This window comes from Littorina saxatilis, linkage group LG3, assembly GCF_037325665.1.
Source record: "Littorina saxatilis isolate snail1 linkage group LG3, US_GU_Lsax_2.0, whole genome shotgun sequence".
Classification (NCBI taxonomy): domain Eukaryota; kingdom Metazoa; phylum Mollusca; class Gastropoda; order Littorinimorpha; family Littorinidae; genus Littorina; species Littorina saxatilis.
The window spans coordinates 13,601,562-13,624,152 of NC_090247.1; the positions used below are offsets into that span (position 1 = coordinate 13,601,562).

The window sequence follows — 22,591 nt, forward strand, 5'->3', positions numbered from 1 at the left end:
GTGGAATCCACGTGAAATTTACGTTATGTACCAACGTGTAAAAAACAAAAAAACACAACTGTAACGCAACGTTGCTTTCACGTTGTGTTTTTTGGTTGGATCCACGTAAATTTCACGTAATCTTCGCAACATTTGTAAGACACCAAAATGCAACGTGAAATTCACGTAAAATGTACGTTGTATTACAACGTCGAAAGAACACCAAAATCTCACAATGACACAACGTTGGTTTTACGTTGCGTTTTTTGGTTGGCTCAACGTAAATTTCACGTAAAGTTCGCAACGTTGCTAATGACACGAAAAATTCACATTTTCACAACGTCGTATTTACGTTGTGTGTTTGCTGGGATACTATGCAAACATCCGAGAAGCCATACTGAGTGCTGCCGACAAGGCAATTCCCAAGGGCGGTAACCTACCCAGGGGAAAGGCCGGTACTCAGGCCTCATGGTGGAACGATGAATGCACGGCGGCGGTCAAACGGAAGAGACAATGCATAGCAAGATACCAGAAGAACCTTTGCCAGAAAAACCTAAAAGAGGTTCACGACGCTACCCAAGCGTGCGATGAAGTCATGGAGAAAGCGAAGAGTGACGACTGGGAGGAGTTCTGCACTCAGGAAGTCAGAGACCATTTCGATGCCCCAAAAGTCTGGAAGAGGCTCAGGGCTCGCAAACGAGGGGGAAAGGCAGCTGAGAAACCACTCACTGTCGATGGCAGACAAACGACTAGCAACCTCGAGAAAGCTGAAGTACTGGCACGTACATTCGCAGGAGTAAGCTTGACCCAAAATCTTCCAGCAAAAGCGGCTGACCACAGAGCTGCGGAAGAGAAGAAATTTGTGACTCCGGCGCCCGATAACACAATGCCCATCAACAGCGATTTCACGCTCAAAGACCTAGCAAAGGCAATTGCTGGCATCAAGACGGGAAACGTGGCCACTGGCACGGACCCGATCTCTTACAAGATGATACAGCATCTCCCAGACAGCATGCTTGAAAAACTCCTGCTCTTCTTCCAGGCCTGCTGGGAGGGGAACTGCATTCCCCAGGCCTGGAGAGAAGCTCTAGTCGTTGCGATTCCAAAGGAAGGGAAGCCTAAAAACTCCCCCTCCAGCTATAGACCGATTTCACTGACACCCCACCTGGGGAAGATCTATGAGCGCATGGTAAAGAACAGGCTTGAGTTCTTCTTGGACAAACACAATGTCATCCCGCTCTTCCAGGCTGGGTTCCGAAAGGGAAGGAATTGCATGGAGCACGTGGTCAGACTCACAGCTCATGCAAAACGAGCACTCACCAGAAACAGGATCCTAATGGCCACCTTTTTCGACATCAGGCGCGCCTTTGACACAGTATGGCATGGGAAGCTTTTGGACAAACTTGCGAAGCTGGGCTTATCAGGCAGAATACTGGGCTTCGTCCAGGAATTCCTCAGAGACAGGACCCTGGCGGTCAGGGTCGGACAGTCTGTCTCTAAGTCTCACTCCATTGATATGGGCGTACCTCAGGGGAGCATCATTGCCCCCATCCTCTTCAGCTTGATGCTTCACGATATTGGTCAGATTGGCCTGGAAGGAGGAACAATGTCTCTGTACGCAGATGACCTAGCCTTCTGGATGGAACCAGTCAGACACCACATGACTGAGCAGAACAGACTCAAGTATCAAGCGCAAATTGACAAGATCGCAAAGTATATGCTTGCAAACGGCTTTGAACTCTCACACGAGAAGACAGTGTTCCTGGTGTTCACAAGAAGAAGGGGGCTCAAAGCCCAGTACCACCTGACCCTAAACGGAATGCAAATCAAACCAAGCAAAACTGCAAAGTTTCTTGGGGTCACGATCTCTGATGATCTGATCTGGCAACAACACATCGACTCTCTAATTCTCAAAGCCCGACGATCAGTCAACCTGATCAAGGTTCTAAAATCTCAGACCTGGGCAGCTGGTAAAGCCCTTGTGCACCTGGTAAAGGCGCTGGTCCGCTCCAGACTAACATACGGACAAGAAGCCTACTTCAGCATGCCACAAAGCCTCTGGAACAAACTGGAACGCCTGGAGCTCTCAGCCTTAAAACTGGCTCTGGGCGTTCCAAAAGGGGCCATAAACTGTCTCGCCTATCAGGAAGCAGGCATGATGCCCCTGAAGGAAGAATGTCACATCCGCTGCGCTCAGTTCGTTGCTCGAGCATCGGCTGTACCCAACACTGTACAGGAAGTGTTCACGGCAACCTTCCATCCGACACAAACCTCCTGGCACGAGACCTGGAAAGAAAAGAAAACATGCTTGGCGGAGCGGTACGAAACCCTCCACGACCATACCATAGATGTACTGACCCAGTGCCAAATTGACCAGACACGAATGGCTGAGCTGCCAACCAATCCGTACCCATCATGGCTGATCGAAAAGCCACAGATCAGCCACACGTATGGCGACGCAGTTTCCAAAAAGGAGAACCCACTCCTCCTAGCGACCATGGCCAGGGAGATTCTGGACGGCAGGCTCCGCAACTACCTCAAAGTCTACACGGACGGCTCTGTCCTGGACAACGGCGAGGTGGGTTGTGCTTTTGCGATCCCAGAGTTCAACTTGGTGCGAAAATATAAACTAAACGAGGGGGTCAGTATCTTCACGGCGGAGATGTATGCCATTCTCATGGCCTGCTCCCACGTGAACGACAACATGGCCATACCCATGGGAGTGGCAATCCTCTCAGACTCGAAATCCTCCTTGCAAGCGCTGGCAAGCGAGACAGGCAACAGACCAGAACTCCGCATGGAAATCCAGGCTCTATGTCACCAAATTATGGTTCGGGGCACCGACCTCGTTCTCATGTGGTTACCATCCCACACAGGCATCAGGGGCAATGACCTGGTTGACAGGGCAGCAAAAGCCACGGCCCTCTCCGAGGGCCCGGTCCTAGACCTGAAATATTCGGTCACAGAAGCGAAAGGCAAACTGGCTAAGGCTGTGAGAAAAGGGTATGGCGAGACCCTCAAGGAAAGATGCACAAAGCACGGATGGCTAGCGCTGCCTCCGGACAGAAAGGGCCACCATCACCCGTTCCCCCTGAAGGAGATGCAGTTGCTCCGGCGCATTCGCACCGTGAGCTCCTACTACTCCTTCACCTTCCCCCGCTGCAAATGTGGAATGGCCCTAGACTTCCACCACCTCTTCGCAGGTTGCCAACCTCTGACCCCGGAGATGGCAACACTCTCCCAGTACAGGACTTCCCACGGACTAAGTCTACACGACTTCCTCCGACCTCATCAGTCCCTCGGCCTGATACCGATGAGAACCTTGACCCGTTCCATCCTGAAATCGTCTGTTGCCAAATGGTTCTGAGGATGCTGGAGATGCAGGCCCAGCCAGAACAAGTTCAGACTTTCGAAGGATACCCCCAAACACCCCATCCTGTCAGGCCCACCCCCATTCCTGAAATCGTCTGTGGCCAAATGGCTCTGAGGTTGCTGGAGGCATAGGCCCAGCCAGATCCAGTTCAGACCTTAGAAGGACCTCCCCCCAATCCTCCCTCCTGCTGCCAACCGTCGAAAGGACAAGGAACCCAGAGGTCTGTTGGTAGAGCCTTGGCCCTGGAAAGGACAGGGTTCCCGACCCTCTATCTTGCACAGGCCGGTCGAGCCTAGCCTCTGGACAGGCACGGAACCTGGCAACCTGCCAGTTGAGCCGTGTCCATGGAAGGGGGAAGGTTCCCGGACCTGTGCCCCATGTTTTTTTTTAATTTTTATTTTTTATATGTGGGTGTGGGTAAGTACCACAACCACTTAAGGTTCCCCATATTAAACTATGTGTATCTTTTTTTTTTTTTTTTTTTTTTTCTCCCTCGTACCACAACCATCTAAGGTTCCCCATATTAAACTATGTGTATCTATGTTTATATCAATAGTAAATGTCTATGTGTTTATTGTTAGTAAATGTTCTACGTTACATGTATTATGAGTGTATCTTAGGTCTACATATTAATCTAGCTGGATGATCTCGGCATAGCACATCTTACTTCATTAAGCTACAAATTATTTGCTATTACTATTATTATTGCTATTATTATTATTATTATTATTATTATGAACCAACCACTTCCTTCGCTGCACCTGCCCACCTGCCGTGTTTTCCGCCGACGGGGCCGAAATCGCGTGTGGCCCGTGCACTTGTAAGTTATTCCTTACTCTTTAATTATTTACTATTATTATTATTATTGTTATTACTATTATTTTTATTATGAACAAATCATTTCCTTCGCTGCACTCGCCCACCTGCCGTGTTTCCGCCGGCGGGGCCGAGGTCGCGTGTGTCCCGTGCGCTAGGCTTATAGTTAATGCCACGTTACATTCATATATTCCATGTGTCACCTTAGGTGTATATATTAGATTAGACAGCCAGCCTCTGCCTACCATATCTGAGACGTCCGTCTCTTTTGGGAGGAGGAGGGTGGCCTTTGTAGCTGTGCGAGAGTATGCGAACGACTGTGTATGACAGTGTAAATAGCCTATCCTCTTTTTCTCACCCCCACCCCAGAGGGGGTTACAGAGACACATCTCTGGCCTCCTCACCTGATCCCCTTCCCATGCCTCTGTAGACAGAGGGTGCCATAAAGGCGTTGATGAATAAACCGACATAAAGTCGCAGCCCTGTACATATGTTTTTAACCGGCCAGTATAGGTCCTAGGGAGGACCGGGTTTGCTTTTCGCCAGTTGACTAGCCGCCGAATCCACAAGTACGTAGAGGGTGCCTCAGCTTCTCCACCACGACCCTCCTTGGTCTGACACTCACTCCTTTGCCATGATCAGTCGGATGCCACTTTTCACAATTTTATTCTAAAGTACCAACAAATCAAATCAATTCCCTTCCGGAATAGCAACGTTCCACGTTTCTTGAATACAAAAGCATTTCTGCCTCGGAATGAAAGAATAAATCTCTACAATCGTGTATCTCCTGCAAGGAATTGATTTTAAATCCTGTTCTTCCAGCATTTCCATTACGGAAAGTAAAAGTGGTTTTTTTTGTTTTTTGTTTTTTTTTGTTGCTCATCTTCACCCAGGCACACATCGTAGAGCTTCGGCTCTGATATCTTTGACCCAAATTGCTCTAAGCAGAGAGGTCGTTAAACTGTATTTTCGTCGTAGGAACGGCTGCACTCGGCAAAAGCCAGTTCCCCGGCTGCGAACCAGTACGAGCCCCAAAACAAGGTGAGTTTCCCCCAAAAATCACATCTAGCATCGAACGCTTTAAAGCTGTGGTCTATTCATAAAAAGGTGGAGGGTGGATGTTAAAAAAAATGGCCGCCAACGCTGCACAGAACTGTGTACCAAATTCTGTACAGCGAAGGCGGCCTGAATCCTGACCTACACTGCTTGCGCGCACCTCACTATGTCATTCAACGTTTGACTTCAGCCGGGGTAACTTCCGGTCGGCTCAACAGCACTCACGGCTAAGCAATCTCCTATTAGTCAAAGCAGGCGAAATGGGGGAGACCGTGAGAAAACCAAACACACACACACACTTACGTGCAAAACATTATCCATCAGCTTAGCCGGATTTCGTACCTCCGTTACCTTCTAAGACAACAGCTAACCCTCAGCCACGATTAAAAATCCATTTTCGCCATAAAAACTCGTCCTTTCATCTGCAACACAATATTTGAGCGCATATACACGGTTCTCACGAAATCAAAACAACCATGCGGACCCGCCATGTCTGTGCCGAATTGCTCCACGTGACTTTCAATACAAAACTAGTAAAACCAACAACACCTTTTTTTCATCCATCGTGTTATTTCCACAATTCATGAAATCTAAGCTTATGTTAAAAAATAAACTATGTGCAAAGCAAATACTAACATATCTCATTGTTTATGTTATGAGCAAGTCACATCTTCAATCTGCAATTCGAGTGATGTTTTAGTCGATTTGTGTTTTTGAGATGTTTTGGGTAAAGAGACCACGTGCTGTTTACACGTCTAAAGTTTACGCTGCTTTCTTCTGGATTTTGCGATGGCACAAGCAATGCTAACTTTGGTGAGTATGATAAATATATTTTGTTTTATTCATAACACTCGATGTATGTGTCCTGGCATTTGTCTCTTATTTTCTGTGACTGTATTTTTACGTGTGTTATTTTCACGATCGATGCTTATTCACACGAATACCTCGGCTTATTTTCACAAACGTAAAGGGACCTTACTCTCGCATTGTTTACATTCGAGTCTCGAACGACTTTGAAACATTTATGTCGATGCGAAGGTTGCTCTTTCGTGTTTCTGTGTTCGCAGTAATCCTACTGTACCTCGGCAACTAATCATCTATTGCTTACGAAAGGTCTGTTCCCTGTTATTTCGGCAATTCACTGAATGGCTACCTAATTTTCGATCGAAAGTGTTTCACTTTCATGTCAGTGTCTTGTCTTGTCTTTCCGTTATTGCCCACAATCAGCAATAGTGATTACTTCGACAGTGTTAGTACACAAGCTTTGATTGTCCTATTGCGATCGAGTAGATTTCGTGATCTCTGTGACATGCAAATAAGCCAGTAGCATGTGGTTGGGGTGGTTTAAAACAAATGGTTACGGTGGTGATGATGTGACATCTCCCAGAAAAATCAAACAAGGAGACAAGTCTGGTGCTTTTGAATAACACTCTTTTAATAAGTTCGCACCTAATTAGTTTCATGTTAGGGCAAGAAATCTGGGTAAACTATACGTACACAAGAATATCTATACATACCTGTAGTAGAATCATCATCACAAAAGAAAAAATCAATGTATTGGACACCAGTACAGTTTTTCACACCCTCACACATGATTTATCATGCAGTTAATCCTGACATTGATTGAATGTGAAAATTCATTTTCTCGCCCAATATAATTCATATAGATAATTTAAGTTGGTTGATTTGTACTCTTCAAACAACTTCAAACGTTAATCATTAACTCAAAATTAAATGTATTTTAAACACTAACCTCATGATTCTGTAGATTTGGAAGCAGAGTTGTAAAGGAGATTGAGAATGAGAACACATTAACAATTTAATTAGTAGACATGAAGCATGTGAAATTTGTGTATAAAAAGGGAAAAAAGAAAACCCTGTGTGCTCCTCTCTTCAATCATATTACTTCATCAGCACCATTTTAATGTTGTTCACTACAACATTGAAATCATTGTAAAGTAATGCATTTGACTACAATTAAATGCTGCTGTGTGTGATGTATGTAGCATCTTTTGGTCAATCAAGTAAGATTCATTCAGTGATGATCAAAGATGGAACTTACTGTCATGGTTTTATCATCAGCCTACACTGCCCCAGTAGCTAACACAACCTTAATTTGAATTAAATTACAGGCAACACGTGCACAGACCCTACAGTGCTGTGGCTGTTCAAGGAACAGCACCTGTCAAAGCGTCAGATGTTCCTGTAAGAACAACTTAACCCGATGCACAGACTGCGGCAGTAAGAAGTGCAAAAACAAGGGACTGGTAACGACAGTGAGCAATTTGTTGTGTTTTGGAAAGTGTGAAGTTTTGCTCCTTCTCTGATAAAATGACAGTCAAGTTGAGAAATGTAATAAATTCTGAAATGTAAACAGATACTGTTTTATTAATACATTTACAGTGTCAAATAAAATTAGCATGACATTCTTTGAGAGTTTCACCAGCACATGGTTTGTTGTAACTGTAACTGTAAGTCTGTTTTGAAATGGAAGTATTGGCATTGATTTAGTTTGAATTAGTGGTAGTATGGCTTCTCATACATGTGTGTGTGTGTGTGTGTGTGTGTGTGTGTGTGTGTGTGTGTGTGTGTGTGTGTGTGCTCATATCCTTATTCTAAATTTTTTTTAAATAAAAATCAATGGGCTGGGTAAGAATCATCTCTACTCTAGAATGTAAATGACAGAATCATAACATTTTCTGAAAAAATTCTAATGAAACATCACTGCTACTGATAGCTTGTGTTCTTTGAGATATATACCAGTACTATCTCTTATCATGCTCAGGATCATTGAGTCCATTTTCAACTCATTTCATTATCAGGAACAGGATTTGAACGCTGTTCATGAGGTAGCTACAACCTCTGCTCTGAATGCAAGTACAACCATCCACATTCCGTATGCAGCAGAGAGCCAGAGGAATTCTGGAGAAACGCCGAGGAACCTGAGGCTGGAGGTGGCTTCTGCAGCTGTCAGGGCCGAAGAGGCTGCCGCTGGTGATGCTGTGAAAGTAAGATCCTTACTGATACAGTTGAACACAAAGTGTGTGTGGAAGTGTCATTGAAAAACTTGTGAATGTTTCCAGTTATTTGTTTTGTCTTCTGGTGTACATCTTAAATCTTGTCATTGGCTGTAAGTTGACACCACATGAAGAACACAGTCTTTGACAATACTTCACCACAGACACAGAATAGTTCAGCATTCATAGACAGCTGTTTGTTCAATTACAGCTGTAATTGTGTACACAACTTTAGATGCATGTCACTCTGTGGCTCTGTTTGGCTCCTGCCCACCTGCACAATAAAAGATGATAATAAAATAAGAATTACACATGTCTTAAAATCAATGTTCAATTTAGGTTAATTATTTTTAATATTGATAATATAATCCTATCAACAGTATCATGAATTTTAATGATATTTGATTGCACTGTGACAATACTAAAAAAAACAAAGAAATGACTAGAAATAGTAGTATGTGTATGAAAATAGATGATGTTATAAAACAAGTCTAGCTGGATTTTGGAGAGCTGGAAGATTTTTGCCCCAAACCACGGGGCAATCAACAAGAGTGCTCATCTGCAGAAACACATGAGCGTGGTGAATAACTATATCTGATGTGTATCAGTCGAACTATCAAAGACGCACCTGCACCACAAATCATGTGACCTCATCCAGAACACATTGTTAGCCATCTGTGGGGCAGCAGTGATTACTTCGTCATATTCTGAACTACGATGAGTAAACTTTCAAAGGAAAAGGGCCACATGTTGATCGCACATGGCATATCATATAAAAGCATACACATCAGAGTTAGTAATTATATTGATTGCTGGTCAGCAGTGCTGTGCTAGAGCGCCGAGAAATCCTAACATGGTTATTTGTGGAAAACGGCTATTCGGCACAAAAAGTACCACTTGATTCTTTGTAATCTAGCCCGCACTACCCTCTCTCTACATCCCCATCTCCTTTTCATGGCTGCTGTATAATTATGTTCTTCTCTCTTTGCAGGAAGCTCTCGCTACACTCACTGCAGTGGAGAAAGATGCAGTGCTTCAGAGGATGGCACAGAAGGACCCCTTGTACGTTTCTTGCTTCATCCGTGATGTTCATGCCCATGTGAACACTGAGCGTGTTGATAACAGTGACGTTCCTGGGTGGTGTAGGTGTGGCCACTGTGTGACCATGGAATCACAGCGAGAGAGATTGTGTTGTGGAAGGGAGGATGAATGTGTGACTAGCACACCAACATTTTTTGACTTGTGCATGAAGCCATCGGTTGTAGAGGTATGTGGTGTGCAGAATTATGGATATACATATCACCGCAGCAATCCTGAATTCAGCAATAGAAAATTCCGTTCAGCTGCATACAGGTTCTACACCTTGTGGCAATGGGGCAGCTTGGGTGCCAAACATCGTGTAGTGCTACCGTCCTGTGTGGTTGCCAGAATAAGGTGGGCCTTCCCTGATCCCAACCAGTCATACACTGGCTACCAGTCATGCAATGAATAAAAGTTTTCAAGACTTGTAACAGCTAGCATTGAAAAGGTTGATGGTAGTGTTTTCTTCTCACTTTACCTTTAGTAGACATAACCAAGCTAGGAGAAGGTAACTCTCGTGGAAAATCGGAAGTTCCCAAAACAGGGAGACAAAATTACACGCTTTCACCTTGTGCAGTTAGGCAGTCGGAACGTATTTTTTGCGTAGTTTTTGGTGTTAAAATCTGACCTACGATTTAAGAGCACACATCAGCCTCGAGGTGCAGCGCAATTTTGACGAATTTGTAGCCTTTTCTTATTGAGTATTTTTTCTGCAAAATATATTCAGGATCATCAAGACTTGAAAAATAAAGTGCACCCTGCTGAAAATACGATTTCTTGGTGGTTCGTTCGTTACTAATAACCGTCCTGATCACTTACATTAGCACCAGAGTGTGCGAAAGACTCAAAAATGCAGATGAAACACACCAACCTCGCTACTTCAGAGCTATTTTTAGCGTCCTCAATCACTAACTATTTTTCTATCAAATGCTTACGTAAAACCATAACGTCAAAACATGTTTGAATTTGTGTTTGCAACAATGTTCATCAAATTATTTTACGAACAACAAAACCACTGTAATTGGGAAAATGTCTTAATTCGCTCAATAACAATGGGTTCTTTCATACGTTAAATCCGGAAAGTCATATTTAGCATCATATAGAATTGTTCATAAACCTAAAAATACACTAAAGTCTTTTTCAAAACCTATAGTCTGTTTCAATGACTTTCAGCAATTTTCCACATTATAAATCGAGATATAGACACATTGAAAGAAATTTGGTGCACTAAACAGTTTTCCTGATCACGAATCATTGTGTGAAACTTTCTTTCATGAACTGTATGTATTTTTCCAGAAAAAGGCGTGTCCTCTGTTTTGGTGCACTACCTCTGTTTAAAAAAAAAATATATATATATATACACTGCCACCATAATTCCTCTTTATTTGAATGAATGTCAACTTCAAAAAGATTGTTTTAGAGTGCAGAATAAAAAAAATCAATGCATGACGAATTTGAAAAAACAGTTGCTTATACCAGGGACCTATATTAGATACCTACCTTTAGACATGTCATGAAAACATTTTAAATTCTAATAACAAAGAAACGTTACGTAATCAATATTTTATCTGATTCTTGAACATTTCATGAATCCAATAACATTGATGGGCCATGTTTATTCTGCTAATGCAATCACAATGATAATTGAAGAAAATGGGTCAATTAGGCAGTATGCTTTACTGAAACGAGCTGGGCCTGTCTCAATCTTTGGATTTAACCTAGCACTTCAAGTCTTAATGTAGGCTGGTTTTTTTTAGTGTTGATCTGTTAGTTTCAGACCAACAGATGGTTAAATGGATTTGTTAATCTCTTGGCAGACTTGTTTTTCTGTCTTGTTGGAATAAGTTGCTGAACATTGCTTTATCTGACATTTAGTCAAATATGTATTCCAAACTGATGACACATACTTATTTTTTGCTTGATTTGGGAGATCCATTATTCAAGAGACATCACAGCTACATCCAAAATAGTGTGGTTGATTGATGTAAAAACACTTTTCCACCTAGAACATGTTCTTAACGCGACGGGTGATAAGTGCATTTGCAGTCATGCATTTCATATGTACTATGTATTTGATAGAATATTCCTCTTCTTTATGATATTCTAGGCAACCGCTGCAGTTTAGTATATTTGTTTTATGGCAGTGTCACAACGAGAGAGATTGTGTTGTGGAAGCTTAGGAAGGCAACCAAACAGGATGGTGGCACTATACGAGCGTTCTTTTTACAATATTTGGTTTGTTTGCTTAACGCCCAGCCGACCACGAAGGGCCATATCAGGGCGGTGCTGCTTTGACATATAACGTGCGCCACACACAAGACAGAAGTCGCAGCACAGGCTTCATGTCTCACCCAGTCACATTATTCTGACACCGGACCAACCAGTCCTAGCACTAACCCCATAATGCCAGACGCCAGGCGGAGCAGCCACTAGATTGCCAATTTTAAAGTCTTAGGTATGACCCGGCCGGGGTTCGAACCCACGACCTCCCGATCACGGGGCGGATGCCTTACCACTAGGCCAACCGTGCCGGTTTTTTACAATATTACTGAATTTCAGACTACCAACTACTGTATGTTAGGAAATGAAATGTTTACTCCTCGAGAAAAGCACACCACATACCAATTCTTATGAAAATGTTTTGACAGTGTTTATAAGTATGTATTTGCATTGTTCTGTTTATGATCTAATGTTCCTGTCTGAACAATGTAATATTTACAGTCAAAACAGTACATGATACATGTACTGTCAATGTACGAATAAGGTAGATGAACTTACTGGAGTGTTTCCCACGGCTTTCCTGTTGCTGGAACACAGTCCATGCCCCAGGATTCTTTCTCTGGGCCTTTCCCAGGTTGCGCAGGTAGAGTCCAGTGTCAGTCAGCCTGGCTGTGTGATTTCCTACCCCATATACCCCGTCCAGGCAAACGCAGAGAAGATCTGTAACGTCAAAAAAGATCTATTCCATTTTTTGACTGACATTTCCATGAATTATCTGTCATCGAAAAGTAAATAGTACATGTGCTGACTTTTTTTTTCATAACAAATAACATATTTCATTTTTACAAATATGTATGCATGGAATAAAATGAAAACAAAATGATGATTGTGAAACGTTATAAAACTATATAAATAAGAACTCAGTGTTTTTATATCAGTGTCAATGTGCACACATATAATTACCAGGAATGTAGGAGTATTCCTTAGCCTCCATACGCTTGTATGCGACCCATTCCTTGGTTCGTCGCGACAGCTGGCAGTTGATATATGGGTTTCCATTTGAGGACAGTTGGTCTGCACGTGTCAGGTTGTGGTTGTGATCCAGGATCGCAATCATGTTCCTGAAACAATTGTCAGAGCATTTATCAACCTGCAAACAAAGGAAGTAGGCAGGAATGACAATGTCCACAATGAGAAAGAAGAGTAAGTTTTTGCCAGTCATAAAATGAAGGGGCTTATAAATACCATGTCAATATGTTGTGCCATAAAGTTGTTCAGTTGGAAAAAAGGATTAGTCACTAATAAAAACAAAAATAGGAATTTGAAAACACACGAACACATTCATAAATGTGTTTGTAACATACAAAGGTATCAGTTGCACATGTTTACATTGAACTTTGGTGGTGACAGCTTGGTTTAAAACAAATCAAAAATATTGTATATACCTGATGCAATATCCATCATAGGAGAACTGAATTCTTTTGGGTGCGTAGTGCAGTAGCGTATGGGAGAAAAAGTTCTCTACTGAGGAGGTGTGTCTGGCTCTGCTGTAGTACTCCAAGGATGCCAGGAGGTTTGGATTCATGATGATCTTCCTGTTGACACAAATATAGAAATATGTTAGAGTTGTCCATTTATATTCTGCCACCCCAAAAATTGTTCACACTGACTTTCACGTATGGAAATATAGTTTCAGCATTGTCAGTTGTATGAAATGTAATGACATCTATTTCAGTTCAATAAAACAAACATTGTATTTGTACCTGTTCCTGTTCATAGGGACGGGAGAGAGGGGGCTTTGGATAGGTAGAAAGACAGGAAGTGAGTTATGTTTGTGTATGAAGAAACATATAAATACATGTTTGTATCTTGTGTGGGCTGTTGTAATGCCCTGTAATAAAGTTAGATTGATTTTGAGTAATTTTCATTTCCTCACTTACTTTTTTGCGTGTGAATGCACATATGTACGCATGCTTGTGTCCGTGTGAATTAAGTTTACCGAAAGGCTTCACCATCCGGACTGCCTTCTATGAGTAAGGGCAGACTGGCATCTTTATCAGGGGCGTGGTGGCATCTGCCAACAGTCCATTCATGGATGCCTTGTACATGCCACAGTAGTCCAGCCCACCTTCGGTCCATTTTTTCTTGGTCGCCTTTACAGGCAACTGCACAGGACCAAAAGTGGGCCACTGTTGGCTTTGCCCATTTCTTCAGGGCTCTGCAATCCTTGTTTTTGGCACCAGTCAGGACCCTGGTTAACAAATGAAAACAAGTCGCGTAAGGCGAAAATACAATATTTAGTCAAGTAGCTGCCCTTTTTCAGCAAGACCGTATACTCGTAGCATCGTCAGTCCACCGCTCATGGCAAAGGCAGTGAAATTGACAAGAAGAGCGGGGTAGTAGTTGCGCTAAGAAGGATAGCACGCTTTTCTGTACCTCTCTTTGTTTTAACTTTCTGAGCGTGTTTTTAATCCAAACATATCATATCTATATGTTTTTGGAATCAGGAACCGACAAGGAATAAGATGAAAGTGTTTTTAAATTGATTTCGAAAAAAAAAATTTGATAATAATTTTTATATATTTAATTTTCAGAGCTTGTTTTTAATCCGAATATAACATATTTATATGTTTTTGGAATCAGCAAATGATGGAGAATAAGATAAACGTAAATTTGGATCGTTTTATAAATTTTTATTTTTTTTTACAATTTTCCGATTTTTAATGACCAAAGTCATAAATTAATTTTTAAGCCACCAAGCTGAAATGCAATACCGAACCCCGGGCTTCGTCGAAGATTACTTGACCAAAATTTCAACCAATTTGGTTGAAAAATGAGGGCGTGACAGTGCCGCCTCAACTTTCACGAAAAGCCGGATATGACGTCATCAAAGACATTTATCAAAAAAATGAAAAAAACGTTCGGGGATTTCATACCCAGGAACTCTCATGTCAAATTTCATAAAGATCGGTCCAGTAGTTTAGTCTGAATCGCTCTACACACACACACAGACACACACACAGACACACGCACATACACCATACCCTCGTTTCGATTCCCCCTCGATGTTAAAATATTTAGTCAAAACTTGACTAAATATAAAAACCACATCACTATTCCGTCTATCATTTAAAATATGATATTGATAACAGTTCTCTTACACAATAAACAAAGCAAGCTTCTTTTTAAAATCTGAATTTTGTCTACTAAAAGTCAAACATTATCATATTCTGTGTACATGGTCATACGGCATCAGGAAAACAAAATTGGGTTGACACTAAATTTGTCAGAGAACCTGTACATACATTTCTGCAATGTTTTTCCCCTTGTGCCATAGGTCCATTGAATGGAAAATGGTGTCCTCTTCACCTGGAAGTAAAAACAGATTCTGTATTTCACAGCTGCATGTGTATGTTCTATGTATGTATATATGATCATCTAGTTTTTGTTCAAAAAGTAGACATGCAAGCTTTTTGTTTGTCAGTCTTCCTTGACCTCTCTTGATTTGACACATACTTTACAGTTTCTCAATATCTTAAAACATAAACGGCTTTGTTTCAAAATAGTTCTTTCTTTAGGCATAAAATTATGGCACTGGTTTTGGTCACATTTGATCCCATTAATTTTGTCAGTACCTAAGGCAGCTTTGATGACAGAGCTGGCATCCGACACAATTTCTTCAACTTGAAGATCTTTCATGGCAGGCAACCCCCTCTGGATGTTGTGGTACTCCATGGTGGCTGACTGCCTGTTTGTTGAGCGGTGGTCACAAAACTCTGCATGGACAATTGCTTTTGTGTCATATTCCATGAAGACTGTGGTAGCTTTGGACGCACAATATCCTGCAACAGCACATACAGCCAAATTCAGTTATACAGGTACCATGATTGGTTGCAAGTATTGAATTGTTCAAATGTGCACATGTATTGCAAGATATGACACATGCAATAGTATTTCTAATGCACTTTTCATTGCTTAGTTACAAGTGTTCATTCACAAAGACATGAAATTGAACAAGTAAGCAGAAGTAATACTTGACTGACCGAATTGTTACAATCTTTTTTAGTCTTTATGTGGAAAGTATCTAGTTTTCATTGTGAACATGTTTCTAAGTGTTAAAATCTGTGACACACACAGTGACACACACACACACACACATTTAGTCAAACACATTTTATTTACAAACCTGGGGAGTCAAACCGTGTGTCCACAGCAACAACTTTTGCCCGAGTTTGTGTACGTGTTTCTTCCATTGATTTGGAATAATACGTTTTCAAGGGCTTGTAAAATAGCCGCTGCAACTTGAAAAATGTTGACCTCGCTGGAAAAGCAAGTTGCAGGAACTTAGCAAACTGTGCCATCTGGTGGTAAGTTAGGCCCGCCAGCAGTGTGCACAGCACCAGCAGCTGACCTGTCAAACTTTTGGCCCCATACCAGCGGGTAGAGGACCAGGTGTTCTTGTGCTGGTTCTGTGCAAATAAAATTTATTTATAAATAATCATGAAGTGATGCAGCATGCGTTACATTCAATAGGATTTAAGTAAGGGGCTGATAAACACATAATTTTGACAATGATATAGAGCAGGTCAATTGAGCATGGGTGTTTTTATAATCACATGTTACTGTTAAGATTGATAAGAAAATTCCACTTACCATACAATAGTATTCAAATCTTACTCCACCACCTGCAGTGGATTTCTTCGTCAATGTCACGCCTAATGCTGGAGCTCCACAGTTGTCACACGGTAATCTTTTCACAGTGTTGACAAGGACCGTCTCGTCAACAATATACCGCTTGTCAGCAATAGCTGCATTCAGGAACATTTTTGCATATTCATTGGGTGTCCTCAGCCTGTAACAAAATGAATTACTCAAATAGTTGTAGCCCAGGCTCTTGGTATGGACCTTCGTTCTGTTTCTGTATTTAATTGTTGCGAAATGTCTTTCCAAGCTTATTGACTCTATAAGTAGGCGCAATGGTTAACTAAAGAGAACAAAATACCAAGCACACAATGATACATCTGCATGCAAAAACAAGTTAATTATTCATATACAAGAAAATGTGGTCCATACTTGGGGCCCTTGATCCTCACTAATCTCTTCAAAATAAACATAGAAATGTGACAGTATCCACATTTTGTCTTCATAGGGGAATTATTTCCAGGTCTTTGGGTGATGACAATTAAGCAATACAAATTATATTTATATACATCCAAAAGGTCAATTTTTAAAAATGTGCAAGCAATGTAAACTTACTGCTCTTCCTCATCAGGTTCATCTGGTTCATCGCCACCTTCCTCGTCTTCCTCCTCGGAGGAGTTTCCCTCATACATCAGATCATTGAAATCTTCATCCTATATAACAAAGGGACAGTTATGAATATATCTCTCTCTCACCACAATTTTACAAAAAATGAAACATTCGTATTCGTGTACTCTCTCTCTCTCTCTCTCTCTCTCTCTCTCTCTCTCTCTCTCTCTCTCTCTCTCTCTCTCTCTCTCTCTCTCTCTCTCTCTCTCTCTCTCTCTCATGCGATCGGTTTGACGTTTGTTTACATTGGAAACAAAAGTGTCGAGAGTTGTGCCCCTTACCGTGAACAGCACCCAAAAGAAAAATTATTTCGAAGGAAAGGTTTTGATTTTTAAAAGCATAATGTATGTATCGCAAAACATTTTTTATGACCAAATATTGAATGTTTACTTACGCTCATGTGCTCGAAGTCCATTTGTAGACCAGTGAACGACTTTCTTCCAGTGTACACAAAACTGGCAGGCGTGCTTGGATGTCTTTTTACCGAAACGTAACAGTTGTACCGGCTATGGCAATAGGTAGCAAGTTTTAACACATTCTTTTTTAGGCTATTCCTGGAATTGACCCCTTAGACGTCTGTTCTTGTTTTGGTAACGAGTGAATGCAGCAAATTCTGTCACCGTTGTTTGGTGATGCACTGACCCTTTCTATTATATTCACTAAAGTTAGGTAAAACTTCGTTCGTTTGTTGCAAGTAGACGTGTCAAGGTCATCTCGTGACACCGTCAGGGAAATGGCGACAAAAGACCATGTGTTGCGATTGATGTAACACATGTGTGCAAAACAAGAGGGATTAGCAATGGGGAAGTTTGACGCTTTTGCAGGGCATGAGGAACATACTCTCATAGGCAATGAAGGTAATTTGTAAAGCTGCTCCAGAATGTTTTGCAGTAAGTGAAATGTAATGCGGTTTTTCGTGATAGTTTTTTTTTCTCTTTATTTTGTCTTCGGTTGCTTTGGAAAGGGGTTTGCTCATCCGTGAGCGCTGTAGAGCCGACCGGAAGTTACCCCGGCCGAAGTCGAACGTTGAATGACACAGTGAGGTGCGCGCAAGCAGTGTAGGTCAGGATTCAGGCCGCCTTCGCTGTACAGAATTTGGTACACAGTTCTGTGCAGCGTTGGCGGCCATTTTTTTTAACATCCACCCTCCACCTTTTTATGAATAGACCACAGCTTTAACGCAATACTGTCATTCACGATTCAATGTCTTTGATAGAAGTGTTTCTGTTTCCTATTTCACGATAAGATTTTGTTGTGGTCAAGATCAAGTGAGTCTTGACCAGTGACTCCGCCGGGTATCTAGCGGACACCCTTGACCGCAGTGGTTTTGTTTAAAAGAATTTGACTAAATAAATTCCGGTAGACGGGCCGAATTCAGAGGGAGTTGGTAGCGTTTGGTGATGGTGGTGGTGGTAGCGGTGTGTGTGTGTGTGTGTGTGTGTGTGTGTGTGTGTGTGTGTGTGTGTGTGTGTGTGTGTGTGTGTGAGAGAGAGAGACGCAGACGCAGATGATCACGCACATAATTTATTCAATAGGCCATAGCCCCTTATGAAGGAGTGTGAACAAATGGTTAACGTTGCAAATAATTTAACTCATCAGGTGCAAAAAAGGTAAAACATAATAATCGCACAACACTACAGATTAAAACATACATTACACGTTATTTAACTAAGAGGTTAAAACACCTCTTAATTTAAATGCTTTATACAAATACAAGGATACATTTCTAACAACAGTTTCTTGAGGTGAAGCCAGGAGCAAGCTGAGTCTAAAAGTGCTTGGGTTTTTATAATATTTAAATGGGATACATTTTTCTCTTAATCTGTTTAGGCACAGTAAGCCTCCCGTAAACCATCACAGAGCTCCCCGAGCGTCTACATACAGTACAAGCATACTTCCATTTAAACGCTCACCGAACGGGAACATCCTGGCTGCTTTCTGTCGAGCGTGAGAAATTTTCAAAGAATTTATTTTCGTAGACTTGGCCCTTTACAACAATGGCGCCTCGTTTTGGTGCTGGACGGCTGTTATGAATATCCCGGAAATCACGCCCGGACAGTAAGCCTCCCGTAAACCATCACAGATACTGTCAGGCTTTTACACACAGTACTAACACCCTTCCATTTGAACGCTCACCAAACGGGAACAGCCTAGGTGCTCTACGTAAAGAGCGAGCAATTTTTAAAGAATTAATTTTGCAGAATGTCTCGAACACTTTATGGACCCATCCTGAACTCAGGTCAAAAATGAGTTACTTCCCTTAAACTGGCGATAGCCGTGGATCGATGATTATCAGAATGTTTTTGGACCGTGGTGCGTTTTTGCGCTAGACCTAACTTTTAAAATCTAAATAATAAATTGACAGCTTGTTACACAAACATTCTTTAATCATAAAAGAATTATTTTTTCATCAAGACAAGATCAGTGCAATTCGAAGTTGTGAAAGTTTGAAAAAAGAAAAGCCCGGAAGCAGGGTCACGCAAGGGTCGTAGCAGACGACGGTTTATGCGGCATATCGCCGTTCCTCTCAACAGTCAAAAGCCATCGCTAGAGTTCTTGTGAACCACAGCCGTTTGTTTCGTGCATAAAACGTGCTATTTTAGATAAGCTTACATCGAGTCGCATTCAAATGACTAACTGACGACTACATTGTGAAAAAGGGAAACTGGATCACGCGGGTTCACGATGGCTCAGGGGTAAGATAAACCACGCAAAAATAAATTCTTTGAAAATTGTTCGCTCTTTACGGATGTTCTCAATCGGTGAGTGTTTAAATGAAAGGGTGTTTGTACTGTGTGTAAAAGCCTGACCGTATCTGTGATGGTTTACGGGAGGCTTACTGTGCCTTTAAGTATGGACAACACAAAACAAAATGGAAAAGTGAGAGAGAGAGAGAGAGAGAGAGAGAGAGAGAGAGAGAGAGTGAGTGAGTGAGAGAGAGAGAGAGAAAGAGAGAGAGAGAGAGTGAGAGAGAGAGAGAGAGAAAAAGAGAGAGAGAGAGAGAGAAAAAGAGAGAGAGAGAGAGTGAGTGAGAAAGAGAGAGAGAGAGAAAGAGAGAGAGAGAGAGAGAGAGAGAGAGAGAGAGAGAGAGAGAGAGAGAGAGAGAGAGAGAGAGAGAGAGAGAGAGAGAGATTCCCCGAAGACTGCTAGACAGATCTTCATGAAACGTTACAAGTGAATTCTCCCAGATGATATCCCTAGAAATGTTCCCTTTTTGTTCGATAAATGTCTTTGATGACGTTGTTTTACGATTTTTAAAGTAGTGGAGTCGGTACAGTGTCGACCTCAGTTTTCAAGGAATTTAAAAATCAATTTGGTCAAACCTTCTTTGACCCAATCCAAACTATGGGATTGCATTTCAGTTTGCCTCAAAGCGAAACAGAGCCCAAAGTGGTTCCGTTGAATTCTATAATTTGTCCTGAATCCAAAGGTTTAGAGACATGGTATGTTTGAACTAATTAATGCCGGTTTTGGGTGTGACGAAAAAAAGAACAGGGCCGGAGTGCTATATCAATTATGAGCAGTTTTTCCACTTTCCCATAATATAACGATGCACAGGTCGAAAATATGGCCAAGAACAAATCTATGGTACTTCGAAGAAAGAAGAATAACAAAATTCGTGTCCAATACGACTTGCAATTTACTGTGTGCGCTGTAAAATCTCCATACCTTCAAAGCAGACGAAAAGCAGACATCTTCATTTACTTCCAAGGGAGAACTTTCTTTATTTGGTGTTTAACGTCGTTTTCAACCACGAAGGTTATATCGCGACGGGGAAAGCGGGGAGAGGGGATAGAGCCACTTGCCAATTGTTTCTTGTTCACAAAAGCACTAATCAAAAATTTGCTCCAGGGGCTTGCAACGTAGTACAATATATTACCTTACTGGGAGAATGCAAGTTTCCAGTACAAAGGACTTAACATTTCTTACATACTGCTTGAATAAAATCTGTACAAAAATTGACTATATTCTATACAAGAAACACTTAACAAGGGTAAAAGGAGAAACAGAATCCGTTAGTCGCCTCTTACGACATGCTGGGGAGCATCGGGTAAATTCTTCCCCCTAACCCGCGGGGGGTTCCAAGGGAGAAATCGTTGGTCGTAAAGTCTTGCAGGACCCAAACATACTTCTGCACGCTTTCTTTTCTTTTCATATTCAGTTGCTTCGCAAAGATAAAGTGTCATTGGTTTTCTCAACTTGTAAAGTCAGTCAAAACGACCGCAGAACACAGAACTGGGAAATGACACTGATTGAAATACAAAGATCTCCGATGACGAAAGTATAAATGACGTCATCTGGTCACACCTATCTCGAGAACTAAGCGTCGCTCAGAACCAGCGCCCTTCCATTAAATATTTAAGCGGAAAAAACCCCACGAAATTGCGTGTTATGCAAATTAGGTCCCCCATGTGTGCAAGATACCGAGACAGCGCTGTGTCGGTCGATGGGTTTCCGTCAGCCAAGATTTAGTCTCGGGGAAGACTTGTTAGTTCAGCTTTGATGTTTAGGCCGATAGATTTAATGTTTGGATATCGCTTTAGGCGACTTGTTTCTTATATTTCTCTTGCTGTCTAATAAAGTATAGTTTCCAATATGTATGCAAACCACGCACTCCAAACGCTAGAGTTTTCAGATTAAAGGCACCGTAAGCCTCCCGTAATCCATCACAGATACTCAATCAATCAATATGAGGCTTATATCGCGCGTATTCCGTGGGTACAGTTCTAAGCGCAGGGATTTATTTTTTTATTTTTATTTTTATTTTATGCAATTTATATCGCGCGCATATTCAAGGCGCAGGGATTTATTTATGCCGTGTGAGATGGAATTTCTTTACACAATACATCACGCGTTCACATCGGCCAGCAGATCGCAGCCATTTCGGCGCATATCCTACTTTTCACGGCCTATTATTCCAAGTCACACGGGTATTTTGGTGGACATTTTTATCTATGCCTATACAATTTTGCCAGGAAAGACCCTTTTGTCAATCGTGGGATCTTTAACGTGCACACCCCAATGTACTGTCAGGCTTTTACACACAGTACAAACACCCTTTCATTTAAACACTCACCGCTTGAGAACATCCTAGGTGCCCTCCGTAAAGAGCGAGCAATTTTCAAAGAATTTATTTTTGCTTGTTTTATCTTACCCCTGAGCCATCGCGAACCCGTGTGATCCAGTTCCTTTTTGGCTCACGTAAGTGTACCTAGCCTATGCGATGCTAACTTTTGTCTGTCTGTGCGTGTGTATGTGTGTATGTGTGTGATAGAAACTTTAACATTTGACTGAACACCGAAATACTAATTTTACCTGGTTATTATCCAAGCAACAGCTTCAAAGTATTGAAGCAATGATCAACATTTCGTCGGCACGTATGTAGTTAAAGTGTGTATCCAAAGAAAACGGGTGGTGGGGGTTGGGGGGGGGGGGGTAAAAACAGGTGACTGGTTTGTGTCGTGTGTGGTATGTAGACCAGGTCAGGGGTCAAGGTTAAGTCAGATCGCGTGAAGGATTGTGGTATAGATACAATTCTCACCCAGCTGCAGTTCGCCGATTCGGGGAAGACGATTTCACATTGTTCGGTTTTGTAGCCCCAGAAAAATAGATAAAGAAGATACCAAAGGAGATTTCCTACAGGTTGATCTGCACAGCGTGTTTCCAGTGTGTGCGCGAGGAAGCGCTGTCGAAAGCGCAGTGTCGATCTGGCAGTCGTGTCCCCGAAAGTAGGCTACAG

General features: G+C 41.9%; 3 protein-coding genes across 3 annotated transcripts; 1 reads left to right on the top strand and 2 right to left on the bottom strand.

Annotated features, from left to right (window-relative positions):
• Positions 1-7,353: 7,353 nt before the first annotated feature.
• LOC138961672 (P2X purinoceptor 7-like) lies at positions 7,354-13,458 on the top strand. The gene is made up of 3 exons (XM_070333345.1): positions 7,354-7,500; positions 8,047-8,232; positions 9,233-13,458. Exon 3 carries the CDS (start codon positions 9,284-9,286, stop codon positions 9,731-9,733), a length of 450 nt encoding a protein of 149 aa, XP_070189446.1. The 5' UTR covers positions 7,354-7,500; positions 8,047-8,232; positions 9,233-9,283; the 3' UTR covers positions 9,734-13,458.
• LOC138961671 (uncharacterized) lies at positions 8,227-13,790 on the bottom strand. Its single transcript, XM_070333344.1, has 5 exons — positions 13,541-13,790; positions 12,987-13,136; positions 12,505-12,662; positions 12,100-12,261; positions 8,227-8,515 (listed from the first exon to the last, which is right to left on the bottom strand). The coding sequence occupies exons 1-5, from the start codon at positions 13,678-13,680 to the stop codon at positions 8,484-8,486; spliced, it is 642 nt and encodes a 213-aa protein (XP_070189445.1). The 5' UTR covers positions 13,681-13,790; the 3' UTR covers positions 8,227-8,483.
• A 935-nt stretch (positions 13,791-14,725) lies between these two features.
• On the bottom strand, positions 14,726-18,025 carry LOC138961674 (uncharacterized). Its single transcript, XM_070333346.1, has 6 exons — positions 17,246-18,025; positions 16,798-16,895; positions 16,195-16,393; positions 15,728-16,010; positions 15,177-15,383; positions 14,726-14,910 (listed from the first exon to the last, which is right to left on the bottom strand). Exons 1-6 carry the CDS (start codon positions 17,264-17,266, stop codon positions 14,828-14,830), a joined length of 891 nt encoding a protein of 296 aa, XP_070189447.1. The 5' UTR covers positions 17,267-18,025; the 3' UTR covers positions 14,726-14,827.
• Positions 18,026-22,591: the final 4,566 nt, after the last annotated feature.

Excerpts from the sequence above, each read along its gene's own strand:
- LOC138961672 (XM_070333345.1), top strand. The coding sequence starts at position 9,284 with ATGGCACAGAAGGACCCCTTGTACGTTTCTTGCTTCATCCGTGATGTT.
- LOC138961671 (XM_070333344.1), bottom strand. The coding sequence starts at position 13,680 with ATGGACCGAAGGTGGGCTGGACTACTGTGGCATGTACAAGGCATCCAT. Across the intron at positions 12,663-12,986 it reads TATGATGGATATTGCATCAG|GAACATGATTGCGATCCTGG; the intron begins GTATATACAATA and ends CAATTGTTTCAG. Across the intron at positions 8,516-12,099 it reads AAGCCGTGGGAAACACTCCA|GTGGGCAGGAGCCAAACAGA; the intron begins GTAAGTTCATCT and ends TTTATTGTGCAG.
- LOC138961674 (XM_070333346.1), bottom strand. The coding sequence starts at position 17,266 with ATGGACTTCGAGCACATGAGC. Across the intron at positions 16,896-17,245 it reads TGGACTTCGAGCACATGAGC|GATGAAGATTTCAATGATCT; the intron begins GTAAGTAAACAT and ends TTTGTTATATAG. Across the intron at positions 16,394-16,797 it reads GAACCTGATGAGGAAGAGCA|GCTGAGGACACCCAATGAAT; the intron begins GTAAGTTTACAT and ends ATTTTGTTACAG.